Source organism: Ranitomeya imitator, chromosome 4 (genome assembly GCF_032444005.1).
Source record: "Ranitomeya imitator isolate aRanImi1 chromosome 4, aRanImi1.pri, whole genome shotgun sequence".
Lineage (NCBI taxonomy): Eukaryota > Metazoa > Chordata > Amphibia > Anura > Dendrobatidae > Ranitomeya > Ranitomeya imitator.
The window spans coordinates 23,822,529-23,845,536 of record NC_091285.1 but is presented as its reverse complement, the minus strand read 5'-3'; the positions used below and the strand labels follow the sequence as shown (position 1 = coordinate 23,845,536).

At 53.0% G+C, this 23,008-nt stretch overlaps 1 protein-coding gene across 1 annotated transcript in view; it reads left to right on the top strand.

The window, feature by feature from the left end:
- The first annotated feature begins 7,699 nt into the window (after nucleotides 1-7,699).
- The window catches only part of TTLL12 (tubulin tyrosine ligase like 12), a 32,042-nt gene continuing 16,733 nt past the window's right edge, over nucleotides 7,700-23,008 (top strand). The window contains exons 1-9 of the mRNA XM_069763366.1: nucleotides 7,700-7,876; nucleotides 15,328-15,509; nucleotides 15,985-16,183; nucleotides 17,021-17,180; nucleotides 17,268-17,401; nucleotides 17,611-17,687; nucleotides 18,416-18,532; nucleotides 19,434-19,628; nucleotides 22,015-22,126. Coding sequence (XP_069619467.1) covers nucleotides 7,715-7,876; nucleotides 15,328-15,509; nucleotides 15,985-16,183; nucleotides 17,021-17,180; nucleotides 17,268-17,401; nucleotides 17,611-17,687; nucleotides 18,416-18,532; nucleotides 19,434-19,628; nucleotides 22,015-22,126 — 1,338 coding nt within the window. The 5' untranslated portion in view covers nucleotides 7,700-7,714. The remainder of the gene's footprint in view (nucleotides 7,877-15,327; nucleotides 15,510-15,984; nucleotides 16,184-17,020; nucleotides 17,181-17,267; nucleotides 17,402-17,610; nucleotides 17,688-18,415; nucleotides 18,533-19,433; nucleotides 19,629-22,014; nucleotides 22,127-23,008) is intronic.

The following is a 23,008-nucleotide window of genomic DNA, read 5'->3' as shown; positions in this document are numbered from 1 at the left end:
ATTTTCTTTATTCTTCTACACATGCAGGACTATCTTTCAACCCCCACGGGCTCACTGCATCTTCCTTCAATTTATTCTACCTATCATTCATCTTAACCTCAATTTTATTCAAAGTACATCATTTCAAACTATGTCCTATTCTACATACTAACGGCTATAAACAACCACAGAAAATTGAAGTATACTACCGCAGATTAATCCATAAAAGCATCATTTTATTTCAAATGTTTTAAAAAGAAAACACTATAGTACAAACAATAAAGATATAAATACAGAGATATCTGAATACAAGGAAAGGGTGCACCACAACACCCACTATCACATCACAAAGGAGGGATGAAGGAAATAAATCCAAAGGAGGGTGCTAGTCAGTCCCTGTAAATACTTATTGGGATCTAAGGTGCCAGTGCTCAATATCCCTCAGGGCATTACAGACTTCTATTAATGCTGCATATAAGTATCAGGAAAAAACTCCCATGATCTAGTGACCTATCGTCCCCATATATGCAGCTAAACTCCTCCACATGTAACAGTCTTACCCTTCTCCGTCTCCATAGATAATAAAACACGCCCCAACTACTAACGGCTATGTAAACGTTATTACTATCTAAATTTAAATTAATTCTTTCTCTTTATTGCATTAACTCACTATCCATCACATTACTTCTACAATATATCAACTTTTTTTAGCAAAGTGCAATGAATATACATTCCCTTTAAGGGCAAAGTCAAGTCTTTTTCTGAGGTAGTGCAAACAATCACATCATCAATATTCAAGTCAATTTAAAGGTGACGTGATGCGAGGGACCCGTGATGAACCCCCAGCGTTGGTCTTGGGCGGGCTACAAGACTTGTATCCTGGTCTGTATCAGAGTTCTCATCTGTTACTGTATTGACGTCATTGGTTTGTCTCTCGTGGATTGTCAGATCATGCGCAGCAATGGAGGTCTGCGTCGCTTGATGATGGGTATTTACTGCAGCAGAGGTAGCGGCTGCTGCAAGATCAGTCACTGGAACGGAGTCAGTAGCGATGGCACGAGCAGTCACTGGAGTGGTGTCGGTCATCAGGGCAGGGTCATTCTTCATACCTGCTTCAGATGCGGTCCCTGGCAGACTGGAGTGTGAAGTGTGTTGTGTGGTTTCTGATAAAGTGATCTCTTTTATTGCCTTCAGACGTAACATCACTCCCCCTGGTGGAAGAATGACATTACTGCAAGACCAGGACCCTGGGGCGCTGCAGATCCCTTACCAGAAGTCCTCAACTTGACTCACAAAGCCACCAAGATGAAGCCATTCCAGATATTACAAAATTGTCTTGTCTCCTCTGGAAATCTTTTATCACTGGAATCTAATCCACTGTGAAAGTTTTTCTGCATTTTGGGATGTTCTTTCACCAATCCTTTGGTTTGTTCCATGAGAAACCATAATCTATTGCTTCTGTTAGCGGAGTTCTCCCAGAAGTCATACCCCTCGTTAATGTCTCATTGACGTTGCACATACAGTAGGGGACCTCCACAAGATCACATCTTGTTTTTCTGTGTTGCAAACATCCACCAGCCTTTTACTAGTTTTGAAGACTATGTTGGCTTCATAGATAAACATCAGCCTTCGACTGGAGCTCAAGCCAGATTTCTTCTTGAGAGCTTTGATAGTTCCTCTGTCGTCTGACTGCCTTCACCCTAAAGAGTGGGACGAGACATTAGTGGCTTACCCCTAAGATTTTGCTGACATCTTCCTTAGGCATCAGTTGTAAACTCTGTGACCGGACCAATTGAGTTAGTGCCACACCTCCATGATGAAGGTCACATCCATTATCTTTACCGATTAAAGATATATCTTGCAACATTAAACAAAATTTGTGGAATTTCCTGCTGTATCTGGGAACTTCTTTGAAGGAAAAACATAAATTCCTGTGAACCTGTATCAATTATTAGAGACTTTCAATGAAAAGTTTCAATGAAGAATGAGTAGCCTCTTCTATTGATTTTGGAACTCTTCGATGGAAGTCAGAAAGTCTTCGCCAAGCTTGAGCCGAGAGGGACCTACATGGCGATCCAAGTCCGTGATGATGAAAAAGAGAACAAAGCCTTCAATACTTGCGAGAGTCACTCTAGTTATGAAGGAACTTGAGTTTTCCCAAATCTGGGAAGTCGGACTGACCTAAAGTATGGCCACTTCTGCCTACTTGACTGTGAATTCTGCCTCATTTCTTGAGACGGCAAAATGTGGCATCTGTTCATCCATGCCTCAATCTTTGCCAATGAAGACTTCTCCGGGAAAGTGACCTGGAGATTCCCTGTGGGAAAATCCACATCTCCTCACTTGGGTTAAGGGTGAAGAACTCTCAACCCTTTTAATTCTGCTGCCCGGATAAGCCCACGTCTGCCCTTCTTCAGTCATGGATGCTCCCAGAAATTATTCAAGTGGGAAAACTGGTAGCCAAGCCCTCCGAAAAGTCATTGATTGGTTAATTGGGTTGTGTGGGGTTCATTTTTATTTCCCTGTAGACGTAGAAGATAACAAACGGGGCAATACACACCCTCCACAGGTCCAGCGCTGCCTCTTGTCTTTATTGATTGGTTGCAGTGGTCACATGAGATAGGGTTCTGATGTAATCCCTGCAGCTGATCAACAAAAATTAGGAAAATGGTTTAAAGGGGTTGTACTATAAATAACATAGATCATCCCACCGGTCAGAAAAATGGGAATCCCTAAGTCTGCTGTGGGAAAAGAGAGCTTGTGTTACTGAGCATGTGCGACCACACGAACTATCTACAGGAGCGGTGGTCGCACATGCTCACTACAACTTTACTCAAATGGAGGACCTCGGTTCTCAGGATCAGTGAGGGTTTCAGCAGCCAGATCTCCAGTGATCATACACCCTGTGGATAGAGGATAAATGTTGTTTATGGTACAAATAAAAAAAATCCCTAGTGGTCCTTAAAGGGGTTGTTCCTTTTTTGAAAAATGACGGTTTTCTCACCCAACCCCAGATACACTACTAAGTATCCACCACTGATCCCGGTGTCTATTACTGTTTGCAGCGTTGATGACACAGGCAGTCAGTGAGATCACAGGCGCTGCAGACAATCTGTGAGATCACAGGGATTCCTAGATACTTGATGACAAGAGTGGACCTACCACTATGAGGATAACCAGAAGGCACAAGGCTGTTGTTCCTGCAGCCTGTAGTGCTGCCTTATTTCCACCAGATGGTGCTGCAGGTGCAGTAATATAATATACTGCTAAATCAGATGCTGCAGAATGACTGGAGGACTTCTATACTGGGGTCTTGTTGTTTATATATATATACAGCACACACAGCAGTACTGAGGGCATGAAATACGTTGCACACTGTTGTTAGGGCAGTCTAATAGGGCAGGGCAGACACTGAGAAGCCGCACATCCCCTGGGCACAGTTACTGTTTACCCAGGTGTGCACAGGCGTGGCACATTTACCGGGGAGGGCAGAGCTGAGCACTGATTATGTGGGGAGGGCAGAGCCGGGCACAGGCTGTATGGGGAGGGCAGAGATGGGCACAGGCTGTAAGGGGAGGGAAGAGATGGGCACAGGATGTATGGGGAGGGAAGAGATGGGCACAGGCTGTATGGGGAGGGCAGAGATGGGCACAGGATGTATGGGGAGGGAAGAGATGGGCACAGGCTGTATGGGGAGGGCAGAGATGGGCACAGGATGTATGGGAAGGGCAGAGCCGGGCACAGGCTGTATGGGGAGGGAAGAGATGGGCACAGGCTGTATGGGGAGGGAAGAGATGGGCACAGGATGTATGGGGAGGGCAGAGATGGGCACAGGCTGTATGGGGAGGGCAGAGCCAGGCACAGGCTGTATGGGGAGGGAAGAGATAGGCACAGGATGTATGGGGAGGGCAGAGCCGGGCACAGGCTGTATGGGGAGGGCAGAGATGGGCACAGGATGTATGGGGAGGGCAGAGATGGGCACAGGCTGTATGGGGAGGGAAGAGATAGGCACAGGATGTATGGGGAGGGCAGAGATGGGCACAGGCTGTATGGGGAGGGCAGAGATGGGCACAGGCTGTATGGGGAGGGCAGAGCCAGGCACAGGCTGTATGGGGAGGGCAGAGATGGGCACAGGCTGTATGGGGAGGGCAGAGCCGGGCACAGGCTGTATGGGGAGGGCAGAGATGGGCACAGGCTGTATGGGAAGGGCAGAGCCAGGCACAAGCTGTATGGGGAGGGCAGAGACGGGCACAGGCTGTATGGGGAGGGCAGAGACGGGCACAGGCTGTATGGGGAGGGCAGAGTCGGGCACAGGCTGTATGGGGAGGGCAGAGATGGGCACAGGCTGTATGGGGAGGGCAGAGATGGGCACAAGCTGTATGGGGAGGGCAGAGATGGGCACAGGCTGTATGGGGAGGGCAGAGCCGGGCACAGGCTGTAGGGGGAGGGCAGAGCCGGGCACAGGCTGTATGGGGAGGGCAAAGCCGGGCACAGGCTGTATGGGGAAGGCAGAGCCGGGCACAGGCTGTATGGGGAGGGCAGAGATGGGCACAGGCTGTATGGGGAGGGCAGAGATGGGCACAGGCTGTATGGGGAGGGCAGAGATTGGCACAGGCTGTATGGGGAGGGCAGAGCCGGGCACAGGCTGTATGGGGAGGGCAGGGCCAGGCACAGGCTGTATAGGGAGGGCAGAGATGGGCACAGGCTGTATGGGGTGGGAAGAGCTGCGCACAGGCTGAATTGGGGAGGGTAGAGATGGGCACAGGCTGTATGGGGAGGGCAGAGATGGGCACAGGCTGTATGGGGAGGGCAAAGCCGGGCACAGGCTGTATGTGGAGAGCAGAGACGGGCACAGGCAGTATGGGGAGGGCAGAGATGGGCACAGCGTGTATGGGGAGGGTAGAGATGGGTACAGGCTGTGTGGGGAGGGCAGAGCCGGGCACAGGCTGTATGGTGAGGGCAGAGATGGGCACAGGCTGTATGGTGAGGGCAGAGATGGGCACAGGCTGTATGGGGAGAGCAGAGCCGGGCACTGGCTGTATAGGGAGGGCAGAGCAGGGCACGGGCTGTATGGGGAGGACAGAGCCGGGCACGGGCTGTATGGGGAGGGCAGAGCCGGGCACGAGCTGTATGGGGAGGGCAGAGTCGGGCACGGGCTGTAGGGGGAGGGCAGAGCCGGGCACGGGCTGTATAGGGAGGGCAGAGATGGGCACAGGCTGTATGGGGAGGGCAGAGATGGGCACGGGCTGTATGGGGATTGGGGAGGGCAGAGATGGGCACGGGCTGTAGGGGGAGGGCAGAGATGGGCACAGGCTGTATGGGGAGGGAAGAGCTGGGCACAGGCTGAATTGGGGAGGGCAGAGATGGGCACGGGCTATAGGGGGAAAGCAGAGATGGGCACAGGCTGTATGGGGAGGGCAGAGATGGGCACGGGCTGTAGGGGGAGAGCAGAGATGGGCACAGGCTGTATGGGGAGGGCAAAGCCGGGTCACAGGCTGTATGTGGAGAGCAGAGCCGGGCACAGGCTGTATGGGGAGGGCAGAGATGGGCACAGCGTGTATGGGGAGGGCAGAGATGGGTACAGGCAGTGTGGGGAGGGCAGAGCCGGGCACAGGCTGTATGGTGAGGGCAGACATGGGCCCAGGCTGTATAGGGAGGGCAGAGCCAGGCACAGGCTGTATGGGGAGGGCAGAGCCGGGCACAGGCTGTATAGGGAGGGCAGAGATGGGCACAGGCTGAATGGGGAAAGCAGAGATGGGCACAGGCTGTCTGGGGAGCGTAGAGCCGGGCACAGGCTGTATAGGGAGGGCACAGCCGGGCACTGACTGTATGGGGAGGGCAGAGCCGGGCACGGGCTGTATAGGGAGGGCAGAGCCGGGCACAGGCTGTATGGGGAGGGCAGAGCCGGGTACTGACTGTATAGGGAGGGCAGAGATGGGCACGGGCTGTATGGGGAGGGCAGAGCTGGGCAGTGGCTGTATAGGGAGGGTAGAGCCGGGCACTGACTGTATAGGGAGGGCAGAGCCGGGCACGGGCTGTATAGGGAGGGCTGAGCCGGGCACAAGCTGTAGGGGGAGGGCAGAGCCGGGCACGGGCTGTAGGGGGAGGGCAGAGATGGGTACAGGCTGTGTGGGGAGGGCAGAGTCGGGCACAGGCTGTATGGTGAGGGCAGAGATGGGCACAGGCTGTATGGTGAGGGCAGAGCCGGGCACAGGCTGTATGGTGAGGGCAGAGATGGGCACAGGATGTATGGGGAGGAAAGAGCCGGGCACAGGCTGTATGGGGAGGGCAGAGCCGGGCACGGGCTGTAGGGGGAGGGCAGAGATGGGTACAGGCTGTATGGTGAGGGCAGAGCCGGGCACAGGCTGTATGGTGAGGGCAGAGATGGGCACAGGATGTATGGGGAGGGCAGAGCCGGGCACAGGCTGTATGGTGAGGGCAGAGATGGGCACAGGATGTATGGGGAGGGCAGAGCCGGGCACAGGCTGTATGGGGAGGGCAGAGCCGGGCACGGGCTGTATAGGGAGGGCAGAGTGGGGCACAGGCTGTATGGGGAGGGCAGAGCCGGGCACGGGCTGTAGGGGGAGGGCAGAGATGGGTACAGGCTGTGTGGGGAGGGCAGAGCCGGGCACAGGCTGTATGGGGAGGGCAGAGCCGGGCACGGGTTGTATAGGGAGGGCAGAGCAGGGCACGGGCTGTATGGGGAGGGCAGAGCCGGGCACGGGCTGTAGGGGGAGGGCAGAGATGGGTACAGGCTGTGTGGGGAGGGCAGAGCCGGGCACAGGCTGTATGGTGAGGGCAGAGATGAGCACAGGCTGTATGGTGAGGGCAGAGCCGGGCACAGGCTGTATGGTGAGAGCAGAGATGGGCACAGGATGTATGGGGAGGGCAGAGCCGGGCACAGGCTGTATAGGAGGGCAGAGCCGGGCACGGGCTGTATAGGAGGGCAGAGCCGGGCACGGGCTGTATAGGGAGGGCAGAGCCGGGCACGGGCTGTATAGGAGGGCAGAGCCGGGCACGGGCTGTATAGGAGGGCAGAGCCGGGCACGGGCTGTATAGGAGGGCAGAGCCGGGCACGGGCTGTATAGGAGGGCAGAGCCGGGCACGGGCTGTATAGGGAGGGCAGAGCCGGGCACGGGCTGTATAGGAGGGCAGAGCCGGGCACGGGCTGTATAGGAGGGCAGAGCCGGGCACGGGCTGTATAGGAGGGCAGAGCCGGGCACGGGCTGTATAGGGAGGGCAGAGCCGGGCACTGAGTGTATGGGGAGGGCAGAGCCGGGCACTATGGGGAGGGCAGAGTCGGGCACTGGCTGTATGGGGAGGGCAGAGCCGGACACTATGGGGAGGGCAGAGTCGGGCACTGGCTGTATAGGGAGGGCAGAATCGGGCACTGACTGTATAGGGAGGGCAGAGTCGGGCACTGACTGTATAGGAGGGCAGAGCAGGGCACAGGCTGTATGGGGAGGGCAGAGCAGGGCACAGGCTGTGTGGGGAGGGCAGAGATGGGTACAGGCTGTATGGGGAGGGCAGAGCCGGGCACTATAGGGAGGGCAGAGCCGGGCACTGGCTGTATAGGGAGGGCAGAGTCGGGCACTGAGTGTATGGGGAGGGCAGAGTCGGGCACTGACTGTATAGGGAGGGCAGAGCCGGGCACTATGGGGAGGGCAGAGTCGGGCACGGGCTGTATAGGAGGGCAGAGTCTGGAGCCGCCTCCCATAAGCCGCTTCCCTCCCGCATGCTCAGAGCTGTCCCCGCAGACAGCATGGCGGAGCCCGGAGCTCAGCAGCAGCAGGACGGCGGCTTCTCGGAGTTCGTGGCTCTGCACCAGGCGGCGCTGCTGGCCTCCGGCGTGCCCCGGGTGTACTGGCCGAGCCTGCACCGCAAGCTGGAGGGGGAGGTAGGCGGCTCCGGCCTCGTGTCCCCGGACACATCGGGGGCTGCGGAGCGTGAGGGGTTAATACTACTGCTGGGTGATTGATGGCTGTAGGGGGCGTCTGAGGGAGGGAGCGCCCCCAACACAGGGGGGTAAGGGGTAACAGGTGGGTGCCATCATGGAGGGTCCGTGTGGTGGGTGACAGCTGCGCCCCATAACTGCCACAGAGGGCAGACCCGGACTGTAGGTAGGTGATTACACCAGACACAAACTGGGCAACATGGGGCAGAGTAGTGAGGGGTCAGTCACTCTCTCCCTGCCCTCCGTGGGTAGCGCGGGGTCTGTCGCTCTCTCCCTGCCCTCCGTGGGTAGCGCGGGGTCTGTCGCTCTCTCCCTGCCCTCCGTGGGTAGCGCGGGGTCTGTCGCTCTCTCCCTGCCCTCCGAGGGTAGCGCGGGGTCTGTCGCTCTCACCCTGCCCTCCGAGGGTAGCGCGGGGTCTGTCGCTCTCTCCCTGCCCTCCGCGGGTAGCGTGGGGTCTGTCGCTCTCTCCCTGCCCTCCGCGGGTAGCGTGGGGTCTGTCGCTCTCTCCCTGCCCTCCGTGGGTAGCGCGGGGTCTGTCGCTCTCTCCCTGCCCTCCGAGGGTAGCGCGGGGTCTGTCGCTCTCACCCTGCCCTCCGAGGGTAGCGCGGGGTCTGTCGCTCTCTCCCTGCCCTCCGCGGGTAGCGCGGGGTCTGTCGCTCTCTTCCTGCCCTCTGCGCGTAGCGCGGGGTCTGTCGCTCTCTCCCTGCCCTCTGCGCGTAGCGCGGGGTCTGTCGCTCTCTCCCTGCCCTCCGTGGGTAGCGCGGGGTCTGTCGCTCTCTCCCTGCCCTCCGTGGGTAGCGCGGGGTCTGTCGCTCTCTCCCTGCCCTCCGTGGGTAGCGCGGGGTCTGTCGCTCTCTCCCTGCCCTCCGAGGGTAGCGCGGGGTCTGTCGCTCTCACCCTGCCCTCCGAGGGTAGCGCGGGGTCTGTCGCTCTCTCCCTGCCCTCCGCGGGTAGCGTGGGGTCTGTCGCTCTCTCCCTGCCCTCCGCGGGTAGCGTGGGGTCTGTCGCTCTCTCCCTGCCCTCCGTGGGTAGCGCGGGGTCTGTCGCTCTCTCCCTGCCCTCCGAGGGTAGCGCGGGGTCTGTCGCTCTCACCCTGCCCTCCGAGGGTAGCGCGGGGTCTGTCGCTCTCTCCCTGCCCTCCGCGGGTAGCGCGGGGTCTGTCGCTCTCTTCCTGCCCTCTGCGCGTAGCGCGGGGTCTGTCGCTCTCTCCCTGCCCTCTGCGCGTAGCGCGGGGTCTGTCGCTCTCTCCCTGCCCTCCGTGGGTAGCGCGGGGTCTGTCGCTCTCTTCCTGCCCTCCGTGGGTATCGCGGGGTCTGTCGCTCTCTCCCTGCCCTCCGTGGGTAGCGCGGGGTCTGTCGCTCTCTCCCTGCCCTCCGTGGGTAGCGCGGGGTCTGCCGCTCTCTCCCTGCCCTCCGTGGGTAGCGCGGGGTCTGTCGCTCTCTCCCTGCCCTCCGAGGGTAGCGCGGGGTCTGTCGCTCTCACCCTGCCCTCCGAGGGTAGCGCGGGGGTCTGTCGCTCTCTCCCTGCCCTCCGCGGGTAGCGTGGGGTCTGTCGCTCTCTTCCTGCCCTCTGCGCGTAGCGCGGGGTCTGTCGCTCTCTCCCTGCCCTCCGAGGGTAGCGCGGGGGTCTGTCGCTCTCTCCCTGCCCTCCGCGGGTAGCGTGGGGTCTGTCGCTCTCTCCCTGCCCTCTGCGCGTAGCGCGGGGTCTGTCGCTCTCTCCCTGCCCTCCGTGGGTAGCGCGGGGTCTGTCGCTGTCTCCCTGCCCTCCGTGGGTAGCGCGGGGTCTGTCGCTCTCTCCCTGCCCTCCGTGGGTAGCGCGGGGTCTGTCGCTCTCTCCCTGCCCTCCGTGGGTAGCGCGGGGTCTGTCGCTCTCTCCCTGCCCTCCGTGGGTAGCGCGGGGTCTGTCGCTCTCTCCCTGCCCTCCGTGGGTAGCGCGGGGTCTGTCGCTCTCTCCCTGCCCTCCGTGGGTAGCGCGGGGTCTGTCGCTCTCTCCCTGCCCTCCGTGGGTAGCGCGGGGTCTGTCGCTCTCTCCCTGCCCTCCGAGGGTAGCGCGGGGTCTGTCGCTCTCTCCCTGCCCTCCGAGGGTAGCGCGGGGTCTGTCGCTCTCTCCCTGCCCTCCGTGGGTAGCGCGGGGTCTGTCGCTCTCTCCCTGCCCTCCGTGGGTAGCGCGGGGTCTGTCGCTCTCTCCCTGCCCTCCGTGGGTAGCGCGGGGTCTGTCGCTCTCTCCCTGCCCTCCGTGGGTAGCGCGGGGTCTGTCGCTCTCTCCCTGCCCTCCGTGGGTAGCGCGGGGTCTGTCGCTCTCTCCCTGCCCTCCGTGGGTAGCGCGGGGTCTGTCGCTCTCTCCCTGCCCTCCGTGGGTAGCGCGGGGTCTGTCGCTCTCTCCCTGCCCTCCGTGGGTAGCGCGGGGTCTGTCGCTCTCTCCCTGCCCTCCGTGGGTAGCGCGGGGTCTGTCGCTCTCTCCCTGCCCTCCGTGGGTAGCGCGGGGTCTGTCGCTCTCTCCCTGCCCTCCGTGGGTAGCGCGGGGTCTGTCGTTATGGCCAATGTCACATAATAGTCTTCCAGTGACACCAGACGCTGTTTCTCCTCCTTTGATTCAGATGTCTTTGACCTTGAGACCTTAGAACCCGATTAATAATAGAATTTGCCAACTCGGGCGATGGGACGATATCGGATGGGTCTCACCCGCCACATAGATGGAGGGAATGTGGGAGAGCTGCGTGCTATAGCGCTGAGCACCAGACGGCCTTTATTGTCATCTTACCCCTAAGTCTAAAATAGGAATGTGACTCCTGGGAGTGTTTATATGTCATCAGACTGCAGCGCGTCCAGCACCAGGTCCTGGCATGTTACCTGAGCCCGCAGCCCTGGCACCTCTCATACTGCAGATGTGTCATGTAAGAGGGCGGCACAAATACATCAGGGGTTACGTAAATTATGGCTGAGATTACAACCCCTCCCGTTGATTTAAGGAGACAAGCACCTTTTATCATACAGTCAACCTGCGAGAATGACGTTACCTCCTGTATTGTACCCCAGAGCTGCACTCACTATTCTGCTGGTGCAGTCACTGTGTACATACATTACATTACTGATCCTGAGTTACATCCTGTATTATACCCCAGAGCTGCACTCACTATTCTGCTGGTGCAGTCACTGTGTACATACATTACATTACTGATCCTGAGTTACATCCTGTATTATACCCCAGAGCTGCACTCACTCTTCTGCTGGTGCAGTCACTGTGTACATACATTACATTACTGATCCTGAGTTACATCCTGTATTATACCCCAGAGCTGCACTCACTATTCTGCTGGTGCAGTCACTGTGTACAAACATTACATTACTGATCCTGAGTTACCTCCTGTATTATACCCCAGAGCTGCACTCACTATTCTGCTGGTGCAGTCACTGTGTACATACATTACATTACTGACCCTGAGTTACATCCTGTATTATACTCCAGAGCTGCACTCACTATTCTGCTGGTGCAGTCACTGTGTACATACATTACATTACTGATCCTGAGTTACATCCTGTATTATACCCCAGAGCTGCACGTACTATTCTGCTGGTGCAGTCACTGTGTACATACATTACATTACTGATCCTGAGTTACATCCTGTATTATACCCCAGAGTGGCACTCAGTATTCTGCTGGTGCAGTCACTGTGTACATACATTACATTACTGATCCCGAGTTACATCCTGTATTATACCCCAGAGCGGCACTCAGTATTCTGCTGGTGCAGTCACTGTGTACATACATTACATTACTGATCCTGAGTTACATCCTGTATTATACCCCAGAGCGGCACTCAGTATTCTGCTGGTGCAGTCACTGTGGACATACATTACATTACTGATCCTGAGTTACATCCTGTATTATACCCCAGAGCTGCACTCACTATTCTGCTGGTGCAGTCACTGTGTACATACATTACATTACTGATCCTGAGTTACATCCTGTATTATACCCCAGAGCTGCACTCACTATTCTGCTGGTGCAGTCACTGTGTACATACATTACATTACTGATCCTGAGTTACATCCTGTATTATACCCCAGAGCTGCACTCACTATTCTGCTGGTGCAGTCACTGTGTACATACATTACTGATCCTGAGTTACATCCTGTATTATACTCCAGAGCTGCACTCACTATTCTGCTGGTGCAGTCCCTGTGTACATACATTACATTACTGATCCTGAGTTACATCCTGTATTATACTCCAGAGCTGCACTTACTATTCTGCTGGTGCAGTCACTGTGTACATACATTACATTACTGATCCTGAGTTACATCCTGTATTATACCCCAGAGCTGCACTCACTATTCTGCTGGTGCAGTCACTGTGTACATACATTACATTACTGATCCTGAGTTACATCCTGTATTATACTCCAGAGCTGCACTTACTATTCTGCTGGTGCAGTCACTGTGTACATACATTACATTACTGATCCTGAGTTACATCCTGTATTATACCCCAGAGCTGCACTCACTATTCTGCTGGTGCAGTCACTGTGTACATACATTACTGATCCTGAGTTACATCCTGTATTATACCCCAGAGCTGCACTCACTATTCTGCTGGTGCAGTCACTGTGTACATACATTACATTACTGATCCTGAGTTACATCCTGTATTATACCCCAGAGCTGCACGCACTATTCTGCTGGTGCAGTCACTGTGTACATACATTACATTACTGATCCTGAGTTACATCCTGTATTATACTCCAGAGCTGCACTCACTATTCTGCTGGTGCAGTCACTGTGTACATACATTACATTACTGATCCTGAGTTACCTCCTGTATTATACCCCAGAGCTGCACTCACTATTCTGCTGGTGCAGTCACTGTGTACATACATTACATTACTGACCCTGAGTTACATCCTGTATTATACTCCAGAGCTGCACTCACTATTCTGCTGGTGCAGTCACTGTGTACATACATTACATTACTGATCCCGAGTTACATCCTGTATTATACCCCAGAGCTGCACTCACTATTCTGCTGGTGCAGTCACTGTGTACATACATTACATTACTGATCCTGAGTTACATCCTGTATTATACCCAAGAGCGGCACTCAGTATTCTGCTGGTGCAGTCACTGTGGACATACATTACATTACTGATCCTGAGTTACATCCTGTATTATACCCCAGAGCTGCACTCACTATTCTGCTGGTGCAGTCACTGTGTACATACATTACATTACTGATCCTGAGTTACATCCTGTATTATACCCCAGAGCGGCACTCAGTATTCTGCTGGTGCAGTCACTGTGTACATTCATTACATTACTGATCCCGAGTTACATCCTGTATTATATCCCAGAGCGGCACTCAGTATTCTGCTGGTGCAGTCACTGTGTACATACATTACATTACTGATCCTGAGTTACATCCTGTATTATACCCCAGAGCGGCACTCAGTATTCTGCTGGTGCAGTCACTGTGGACATACATTACATTACTGATCCTGAGTTACATCCTGTATTATACCCCAGAGCTGCACTCACTATTCTGCTGGTGCAGTCACTGTGTACATACATTACATTACTGATCCTGAGTTACATCCTGTATTATACCCCAGAGCTGCACTCACTATTCTGCTGGTGCAGTCACTGTGTACATACATTACATTACTGATCCTGAGTTACATCCTGTATTATACCCCAGAGCTGCACTCACTATTCTGCTGGTGCAGTCACTGTGTACATACATAACATTACTGATCCTGAGTTACATCCTGTATTATACCCCAGAGCTGCACTCAGTATTCTGCTGGTGCAGTCACTGTGTACATACATTACATTACTGATCCCGAGTTACATCCTGTATTATACCCCAGAGCGGCACTCAGTATTCTGCTGGTGCAGTCACTGTGTACATACATTACTGATCCAGAGTTACATCCTGTATTATACCCCAGAGCGGCACTCAGTATTCTGCTGGTGCAGTCACTGTGTACATACATTACATTACTGACCCTGAGTTACATCCTGTATTATACTCCAGAGCTGTACTCACTATTCTGCTGGTGCAGTCACTGTGTACATACATTACATTACTGATCCTGAGTTACATCCTGTATTATACCCCAGAGCTGCACTCACTATTCTGCTGGTGCAGTCACTGTGTACATACATTACATTACTGATCCTGAGTTACATCCTGTATTATACTCCAGAGCTGCACTCACTATTCTGCTGGTGCAGTCACTGTGTACATACATTACATTACTGATCCTGAGTTACATCCTGTATTATACCCCAGAGCTGCACTCACTGTTCTGCTGGTGCAGTCACTGTGTACATACATTACATTACTGATCCTGAGTTACATCCTGTATAATAACCCAGAGCTGCACTCACTATTCTGCTGGTGCAGTCACTGTGTACATACATTACATTACTGATCCTGAGTTACCTCCTGTATTATACTCCAGAGCTGCACTCACTATTCTGCTGGTGCAGTCACTGTGTACATTACATTACTGATCCTGAGTTACATCTTGTATTATACTCCAGAGCTGCACTCACTATTCTGCTGGTGCAGTCACTGTGTACATACATTACTGATCCTGAGTTACCTCCTGTATTATACCCCAGAGCTGCACTCACTATTCTGCTGGTGCAGTCACTGTGTACACACATTACATTACTGATCCTGAGTTACATCCTGTATTATACCCCAGAGCTGTACTCACTATTCTGCTGGTGCAGTCACTGTGTACATACATTACATTACTGATCCTGAGTTACATCCTGTATTATACCCCAGAGCTGCACTCACTATTCTGCTGGTGCAGTCACTGTGTACATACATTACATTACTGATCCTGAGTTACATCCTGTATTATACCCCAGAGCTGCACTCACTATTCTGCTGGTGCAGTCACTGTGTACATACATTACTGATCCTGAGTTACCTCCTGTATTATACCCCAGAGCTGCACTCACTATTCTGCTGGTGCAGTCACTGTGTACACACATTACATTACTGATCCTGAGTTACATCCTGTATTATACCCCAGAGCTGTACTCACTATTCTGCTGGTGCAGTCACTGTGTACATACATTACATTACTGATCCTGAGTTACATCCTGTATTATACCCCAGAGCTGCACTCACTATTCTGCTGGTGCAGTCACTGTGTACATACATTACATTACTGATCCTGAGTTACATCCTGTATTATACCCCAGAGCTGCACTCACTATTCTGCTGGTGCAGTCACTGTGTACATACATTACTGATCCTGAGTTACATCCTGTATTATACCCCAGAGCTGCACTCACTATTCTGCTGTGTACATACGTTGCCTATCTTGCATTCCTATTGGGGGTGAGTTACCCGGGTCGTCCTTATTTACCTTGCAGATCTTTGATGCGGGGGAGATGTTTGGGATAATGCAGGTGGAGGAGGCCGAGGAGGAAGAGGATGATGAAGAACGGGACGAAATTGAAATAGAACTGAAAAAGAAACCGAATCCGGGGAACGAACCATCATTCAAAGTAATTGTCACCAATGAGCACGGGCTGCGAGCCACTGACCCGAACTGGTGCGTTTATGGAATAGGTGGGCTGGGTGCTTTTAAAGGGGGTGTTTTGCCAAGACAACTGCTGCGTTACTAGTGTGGATGGACATTATAGCGGGGGGGGAGGGGTCCTCCGCGGTCAGTGCTGAGAGCCGATCAGGAGGACTCTGTCTTCCACCATGTTTTACTATTTGTTTGAGTGGCCTACATGTAATACCACATTTCCCCAGCAGTGGCCGCTGCAGAGAGAAATGTGTGGCTTAGAGTAATTTTAGGGAACCTCCCACTTGACTAAATTGAAATAAACTTTATTAGTAGTTAGATATTTTCCAATATATTCTTTAATTTGATTATACATTAACCAGAACTAGGAGTCAGACTGAGTGTGATGTCAGAATCAGACTACGCAAGGTTTGTTTGTAGTCTGTTACCACGGAAACGTATAGTTCTACACAGAAACTGTGCTCAAAACAACTGATTTTTGTTCCTTGTTTTACAGCATTTTTTTGATTGACCACGCGTGGACTTACCGCGTGGAGCACGCTCGGCACCAGCTGATGGAAGTCCCCGGCCTCCTTCATCGTATGGCCAACCTTATGGGCATAGAGTTTCACGGAGAAGTCCCGGACGTGGACGTGGTGGAGATGGTCCTGAAGGAAATGTGGAAGTATAACCAGACATATCGGCTCTCTCATGGGGTAAGGTGACGCCATACTTTACCTTTAAGAACTTAAAGGAAAGATGACTTTTAGTTTTTATCAGTAATTGAGGTAGCTCTATACTTGGCTTTTAAAGGGATTGTCCAGATCTTTGCCTTTTTATGGCCTACATTTAGGGTAGGTCTTGAACACCAGATCGGTGGGGCACCTCCACTGATCAGCTTGTAAGCAGGTTCTGCATTGGCTGGATGTAAATGTACAGCTCCATACACCATGTAGTGGCCGTTCTCAGGTACTGCAACTCGGATCACTTTAATGGGAGCTGAGCGAAATATTCTCTTCCGGTGGACGTTGTGAAACTTCCTTCCCTGGTCTTCTGTGGGCAGATCAATGGTGGCCCAACTCTCACCTCGGTGAATGGGCATAGGTACCGAGATTCACCCATACATATCCCAAGGATATGGCTTACTTAAAGGGTTTTTCCCAATATTGGAGAGGTATTTCCACTGTTGCAGCCTTTAAAGAGGACCTATCATGAGGTCAAACATGTCCACTTATTGTTATTTTATTCCCGCTTCTTCCCTGAGAATCCCGTTCTTTGTTTTTTTATAATCCGACATACGGTTCCAGAGATGTGAGACTTTGTTGTTTCCTGATTTTTATGACGGTTACCTCATGGGCGTTGCTACCTTAAGACACGCCCCTGAGGATCTTGTTAGACACGCCCCCGAGGTAAAGTAGTGCTTCATAAAAAGACCCATATCTCTGGATTGGAATGGCGGATTTTAAAAAATCAAAAAACTATTTGCACAGGGGAGGAGCGGGAATAAAATGTGAGCAAAACCTACCTCTTCAAGCATACATTTCTCTTCGTAGTCCGCAGAGGAAAAAGTTCCCGTCTGGTACATAATGGACGAATTCGGATCCAGAATTCAGCACTCGGATGAGCCAACATTTGGTACCGCTCCCTTTTATTACATCCCCCAACAGCTGGCATACACCATACTTTGGCCCCACCGGGACCTGAGCAATGGAGGTAAACTTATTCTCACTTTCACATAATTTTCAAGATCTCTCCTTGCTGTCAATGAATAAAAACTTTTTTTTTTTTTTTTTAAATCAGAGGAAGTATCCCGTGACTACGTGTATGGAGAGAGCGATCCTTTGTTACGGAGCTGTCTTCTCTTACCTTGGCAGTCCATTGATCATACCCACATAAACCACCAGACCCCGGAGCCCTCCGATGCCCACTATCAGGTGAGATCAGTGCCGATCGGTGGATCTATGCCGACTCTAGTCATATTCCCGGTGCTACAAGCAGAGGCAAATAATCGTAGGGTGGCGATGACTTGTCGCCCCCTAGTGGTATCACCCCTGTACTGCAGTTATTATCTATCTGCACTGCTGACTTTATTACTATGGTTGGATCTTTTTTTTTTATATATATATACTTTTTTTTTTTGTAGGCTATTTTTACTGAAAATAAAGAATCTCTGCCTCTTCCTGTGGAGCCGCCGTTACCGGACAAGAGTAAAATTTTTAAGTAAGTGTTCTGTAATATTGGCGACTTATTTCACACAGGGGCAAATTAAAAAAAAAAAAAAGTTTGGAAAACTATGTAATATGTTTATAAAGTGAACTGACCGAGTGATGGGAAGGAAGGAGTCCATGTTCAGACTGAGAGCCCCCCCCCCACTTACTATGTGCTTGTAACACTGGCTGGCGGCTCTCCCGAGCATGAAGGCTTCATGTATCTCTATGCCACTGCCTTCCGATCCTCGTCCGATTTATGTGGCTTTCCGACTGCGCCTTTAAGGTAATCCATTAAAGGCAAAGTCCTTATAATTCGGTTTCAGAAAAAAAGCTTCTCTCCCAGGCTACAATTTGTTTAAAGAAGACAAACGGTGCTTTACTCACTCTCCCCAAGTCCAGCTTTGAGTTCGGTGCTGCTCCCGGTGTCGTCTGGGCTGCTGTCACATTGACAATGCTGCAGCCAATCGCTGAGATCAATGGTCCTGCCCGAGTTGAGAGCACAAGCAGCTCGCTGAGCCCAGTGATTGGCTGCAGCGCCATGGATGTGACATCAGCGCTGCAACCAATAAGAAACATCGGGAGCAGCGGCGGAGACTGGAAGCTGCTGCCAGACGACGGGGGTTCCCTGAAACTGGAAATCCCCTTTAAGGCCCCCGTTCACACTAGATATCGGCGTGTTCGTAATCCTTTAAATTGGCAAAGAAATTCCATCAATATAATCCCTGTGATTGTTTTCAGAGTTTACACCGATATGCAGCAAGTGCTGACCGGCGTGGACCACCCGAGATTTGTGTTCACCGACAACGAGAAGGAAGCCGACATCCTCTTCAACTTCTCCCACTTCAAAGATTATCAGTGAGCGTGCCGAGGGTCGTCCTCGCAGTCATCTCCCACCTCTTAAAGGGATTGTCCATAATTAGAAATTCACTGTTGCTTCATCCAAAAACAGCGCCACACTTATCTACAAGGTCACATGTGGTATTGCAGCGCAACAATATTAGCTTTTATGACCTGCATTACCAGACTAAACCGTTGCACTGTTTCTGGAAGAAAGCAGCCATGTTTTGTGATTTCATTTTTTTTATATGTTCTTATATAAATATATATCTTAATATCTAAAAATTATATATATATATATATATATATATATATATATATATATATATATAATGTTATATACAAGTGTGTGTATGTGTATGTATGTATGTATATATATATATTTACGTTATCTACAATTAATATATAGTTTTTACATATATTTACTAAAATAAAAACAAAAAAAATATATTTTAAGATATATCTTAATAATTTTTAAGATATCTAAAATATACATATAATATAATATTTTTTAATAGTATGAAATAAATTACAGTATTAATATATATTCACACTCCCACTTCTAAATTTAAAATACGGATGTTCCACTGCATCTAAAAGAGTAACTTTGGACTAAAATTACTGTGTTCTCATCTCACGCAGATACTATAGCAAGAATTTCCCGCAGTGACCACTAGAGGGAGCCTATGAGATTACTGCATGCAGGTTTATTATTGCTTTCAATGGAAACTCGGCTGCAGCTCCCTCTAGTGGTGGCCACAAGTAGTCATAATTTTGTAAGTTAAATTTGTCAATTCTAAGTACCGTATTTGGAGATTTGTAGCTGAAAAAACAAAGCACTAACTACTGAAAAGGATAATTTCCCATGCTTTTGTTGTGAGGTATGATATATATATGCCATATTCTTGGCTCATTCCAGGACGCTCAGCAGGGAGAGACCCCATGTCCTGCTCAATCAGTTCCCATGTGAGAATCTGCTGACTGTGAAGGATTGCCTGGCGTCCGTTTCTAGAAGGATCGGAGACGCGGAAGGTCCATTATGGCTGCCACGCACCTTTAATCTGAAGACAGAACTCCCGCAGTTTATCAGCTACTTCAAGCAGCGAGAAGAGAGGTATGGCCGTGTATGGGGACTGTGCGTGTATGGGGGCTGTGCGTGTATGGGGGCTGTGCGTGTATGGGGACTGTACGTGTATGGGGGCTGTGCGTGTATGGGGACTGTGCGTGTATGGGACTGTGCGTGTATGGGGACTGCGTGTGTGGGGCTGTGCGTGTATGGGGACTGTGCGTGTATGGGGGCTGTGCGTGTATGGGGACTGTACGTGTATGGGGGCTGTACGTGTATGGGGACTGCGTGTATGCGGACTGTGCGTGTATGGGGACTGTGCGTGTATGGGGGCTGTGCGTGTATGGGGACTGTGCGTGTATGGGGACTGTGCGTGTATGGGGTCTGTGCGTGTATGGGGACTGCGTGTATGGGGACTGCGTGTATGCGGACTGTGCGTGTATGGGGACTGTGCGTGTGTGGGGTCTGTGCGTGTATGGGGGCTGTGCGTGTGTGGGGACTGTGCGTGTATGGGGGCTGTGCGTGTGTGGGGCTGTGCGTGTATGGGGACTGTGCGTGTATGGGGACTGTGCGTGTATGGGGGCTGTGCGTGTGTGGGGCTGTGCGTGTGTGGGGACTGTGCGTGTATGGGGGCTGTGCGTGTGTGGGGCTGTGCGTGTATGGGGACTGTGCGTGTATGGGGGCTGTGCGTGTGTGGGGCTGTGCGTGTATGGGGACTGTGCGTGTATGGGGACTGTGCGTGTATGGGGACTGTGCGTGTATGGGGACTGTGCGTGTATGGGGGCTGTGCGTGTATGGGGACTGTACGTGTATGGGGGCTGTGCGTGTGTGGGGCTGTGCGTGTATGGGGACTGTGCGTGTATGGGGGCTGTACGTGTATGGGGACTGTGCGTGTGTGGGGTCTGTGCGTGTATGGGGACTGCGTGTATGGGGACTGCGTGTATGCGGACTGTGCGTGTATGGGGACTGTGCGTGTATGGGGGCTGTGCGTGTATGGGGACTGTGCGTGTATGGGGACTGTGCGTGTATGGGGACTGTGCGTGTATGGGGGCTGTGCGTGTGTGGGGCTGTGCGTGTATGGGGACTGTGCGTGTATGGGGGCTGTGCGTGTGTGGGGCTGTGCGTGTATGGGGACTGTGCGTGTATGGGGACTGTGCGTGTATGGGGGCTGTGCGTGTGTGGGGCTGTGCGTGTATGGGGACTGTGCGTGTATGGGGACTGTGCGTGTATGGGGACTGTGCGTGTATGGGGACTGTACGTGTATGGGGGCTGTGCGTGTGTGGGGCTGTGCGTGTATGGGGACTGTGCGTGTATGGGGGCTGTACGTGTATGGGGACTGTGCGTGTGTGGGGTCTGTGCGTGTATGGGGACTGCGTGTATGGGGACTGCGTGTATGCGGACTGTGCGTGTATGGGGACTGTGCGTGTATGGGGACTGTGCGTGTATGGGGACTGTGCGTGTATGGGGACTGTGCGTGTATGGGGACTGTGCGTGTATGGGGGCTGTGCGTGTATGGGGACTGTGCGTGTATGGGGGCTGTGCGTGTGTGGGGCTGTGCGTGTATGGGGACTGTGCGTGTATGGGGACTGTGCGTGTATGGGGGCTGTACGTGTGTGGGGTCTGTGCGTGTATGGGGACTGCGTGTATGGGGACTGCGTGTATGCGGACTGTGCGTGTATGGGGGCTGTACGTGTGTGGGGTCTGTGCGTGTATGGGGACTGCGTGTATGGGGACTGCGTGTATGCGGACTGTGCGTGTATGGGGGCTGTGCGTGTATGGGGACTGTGCGTGTATGGGGGCTGTGCGTGTATGGGGGCTGTGCGTGTATGGGGACTGTGCGTGTATGGGGGCTGTGCGTGTATGGGGACTGTGCGTGTATGGGGGCTGTGCGTGTATGGGGACTGTGCGTGTATGGGGGCTGTGCGCGTGTATGGGGGCTGTGCGTGTATGGGGGCTGTGCGTGTATGGGGGCTGTGCGTGTATGGGGACTGTGCGTGTGTGGGGACTGTGCGTGTGTGGGGACTGTGCGTGTGTGGGGGCTGTGCGTGTGTGGGGGCTGTGCGTGTGTGGGGGCTGTGCGTGTGTGGGGGCTGTGCGTGTGTGGGGGCTGTGCGCGTGTATGGGGACTGTGCGTGTATGGGGACTGTGCGTGTATGGGGGCTGTGCGTGTATGGGGGCTGTGCGTGTATGGGGGCTGTGCGTGTATGGGGACTGTGCGTGTATGGGGACTGTGCGTGTTTATGGGGCTGTGCGTGTATGGGGACTGTGCGTGTTTATGGGGCTGTGCGTGTATGGGGACTGTCTGTGTATGGGACTGGCCAGGTAAGACAATGGCCAAGTAGGGGACTGTGCGTGTATGTCCATGTAGGGGACTGAGGGCTCAGGCGTTTTGGAAATTTGGTACTTTACGTTTCTCCTGCCGTTGTCTCTGCAGGGGAGAGGACAATCACTGGATCTGTAAGCCGTGGAACCTGGCCCGCAGTCTGGACACGCATGTCACAACCAACCTGTCCTACATCACCCGTCAGCGGGAGAGCACGCCAAAGGTTTGTCTCCAGCGCCGTCCCGTAAACCTCTCCTTCATAGGTGGATGCGTCATGGTGCTGGCCCCGGCCCAAGGAAAATCGGCTGCGGGCACTTTGGCGCCAGGTCTGTGTTTGCCTGCGACGCTCCCTCTCTCGCAAGATCCTTGTACAGGTAGATCTTCCTGTTAAAGGGATTTTTTTGCCTTTTTCTAAATTTATATATAACCCCAGTGTGGTGAGTTATCAGAAATGGCATATTCTCTGTTTCCTTCCCCTTCCAGTTGACTTGTGACCGCTGCAGCCAGTCAGCGGCCACAGGGATTGGCTGCAACTGTCATATCACGACCATGTTTTTTTTTTAAAAGCTGGAGGATCAATGGACTAACTGGGGCCATATATAACCTTAAAGGGGCAGAAAACCCACTTTAACACACCCGCTCATCTACATGGTTCACTGCGGACACCTAAAGCTGTAAATTGCTAGAACTGAGACAGGAGAAGCCCCCTACACCACCGTGTGGCCTGTAGGAAAGGCCCCCCTACACCACAGCGTGGCCTGTACGAAAACCCCCCCCTGCACCACAGCGTGGCCTGTACGAAAAGCCCCCCTACACCACGGTGTGGCCTGTACAAAAAGCCCCCCTACACCACCGTGTGGCCTGTAGGAAAGGCCCCCCTACACCATGGCGTGGCCTGAAGGAGAGACCCCCCCACGCCACGGTGTGGCCTGTAGGAGAGCCCCTTTACACCACAGCGTGGCCTGTAGGAGAGCCACCCCTACACCACAGCGTGGCCTGTAGGAAAAGCCCCCCTACACCACGGCGTGGCTTGTAGAAAAAGCCCCCCACACCACGGCGTGGCCTGTAGGAGAGCCCCCCCCACACGACGGCGTGGCCTGTAGAA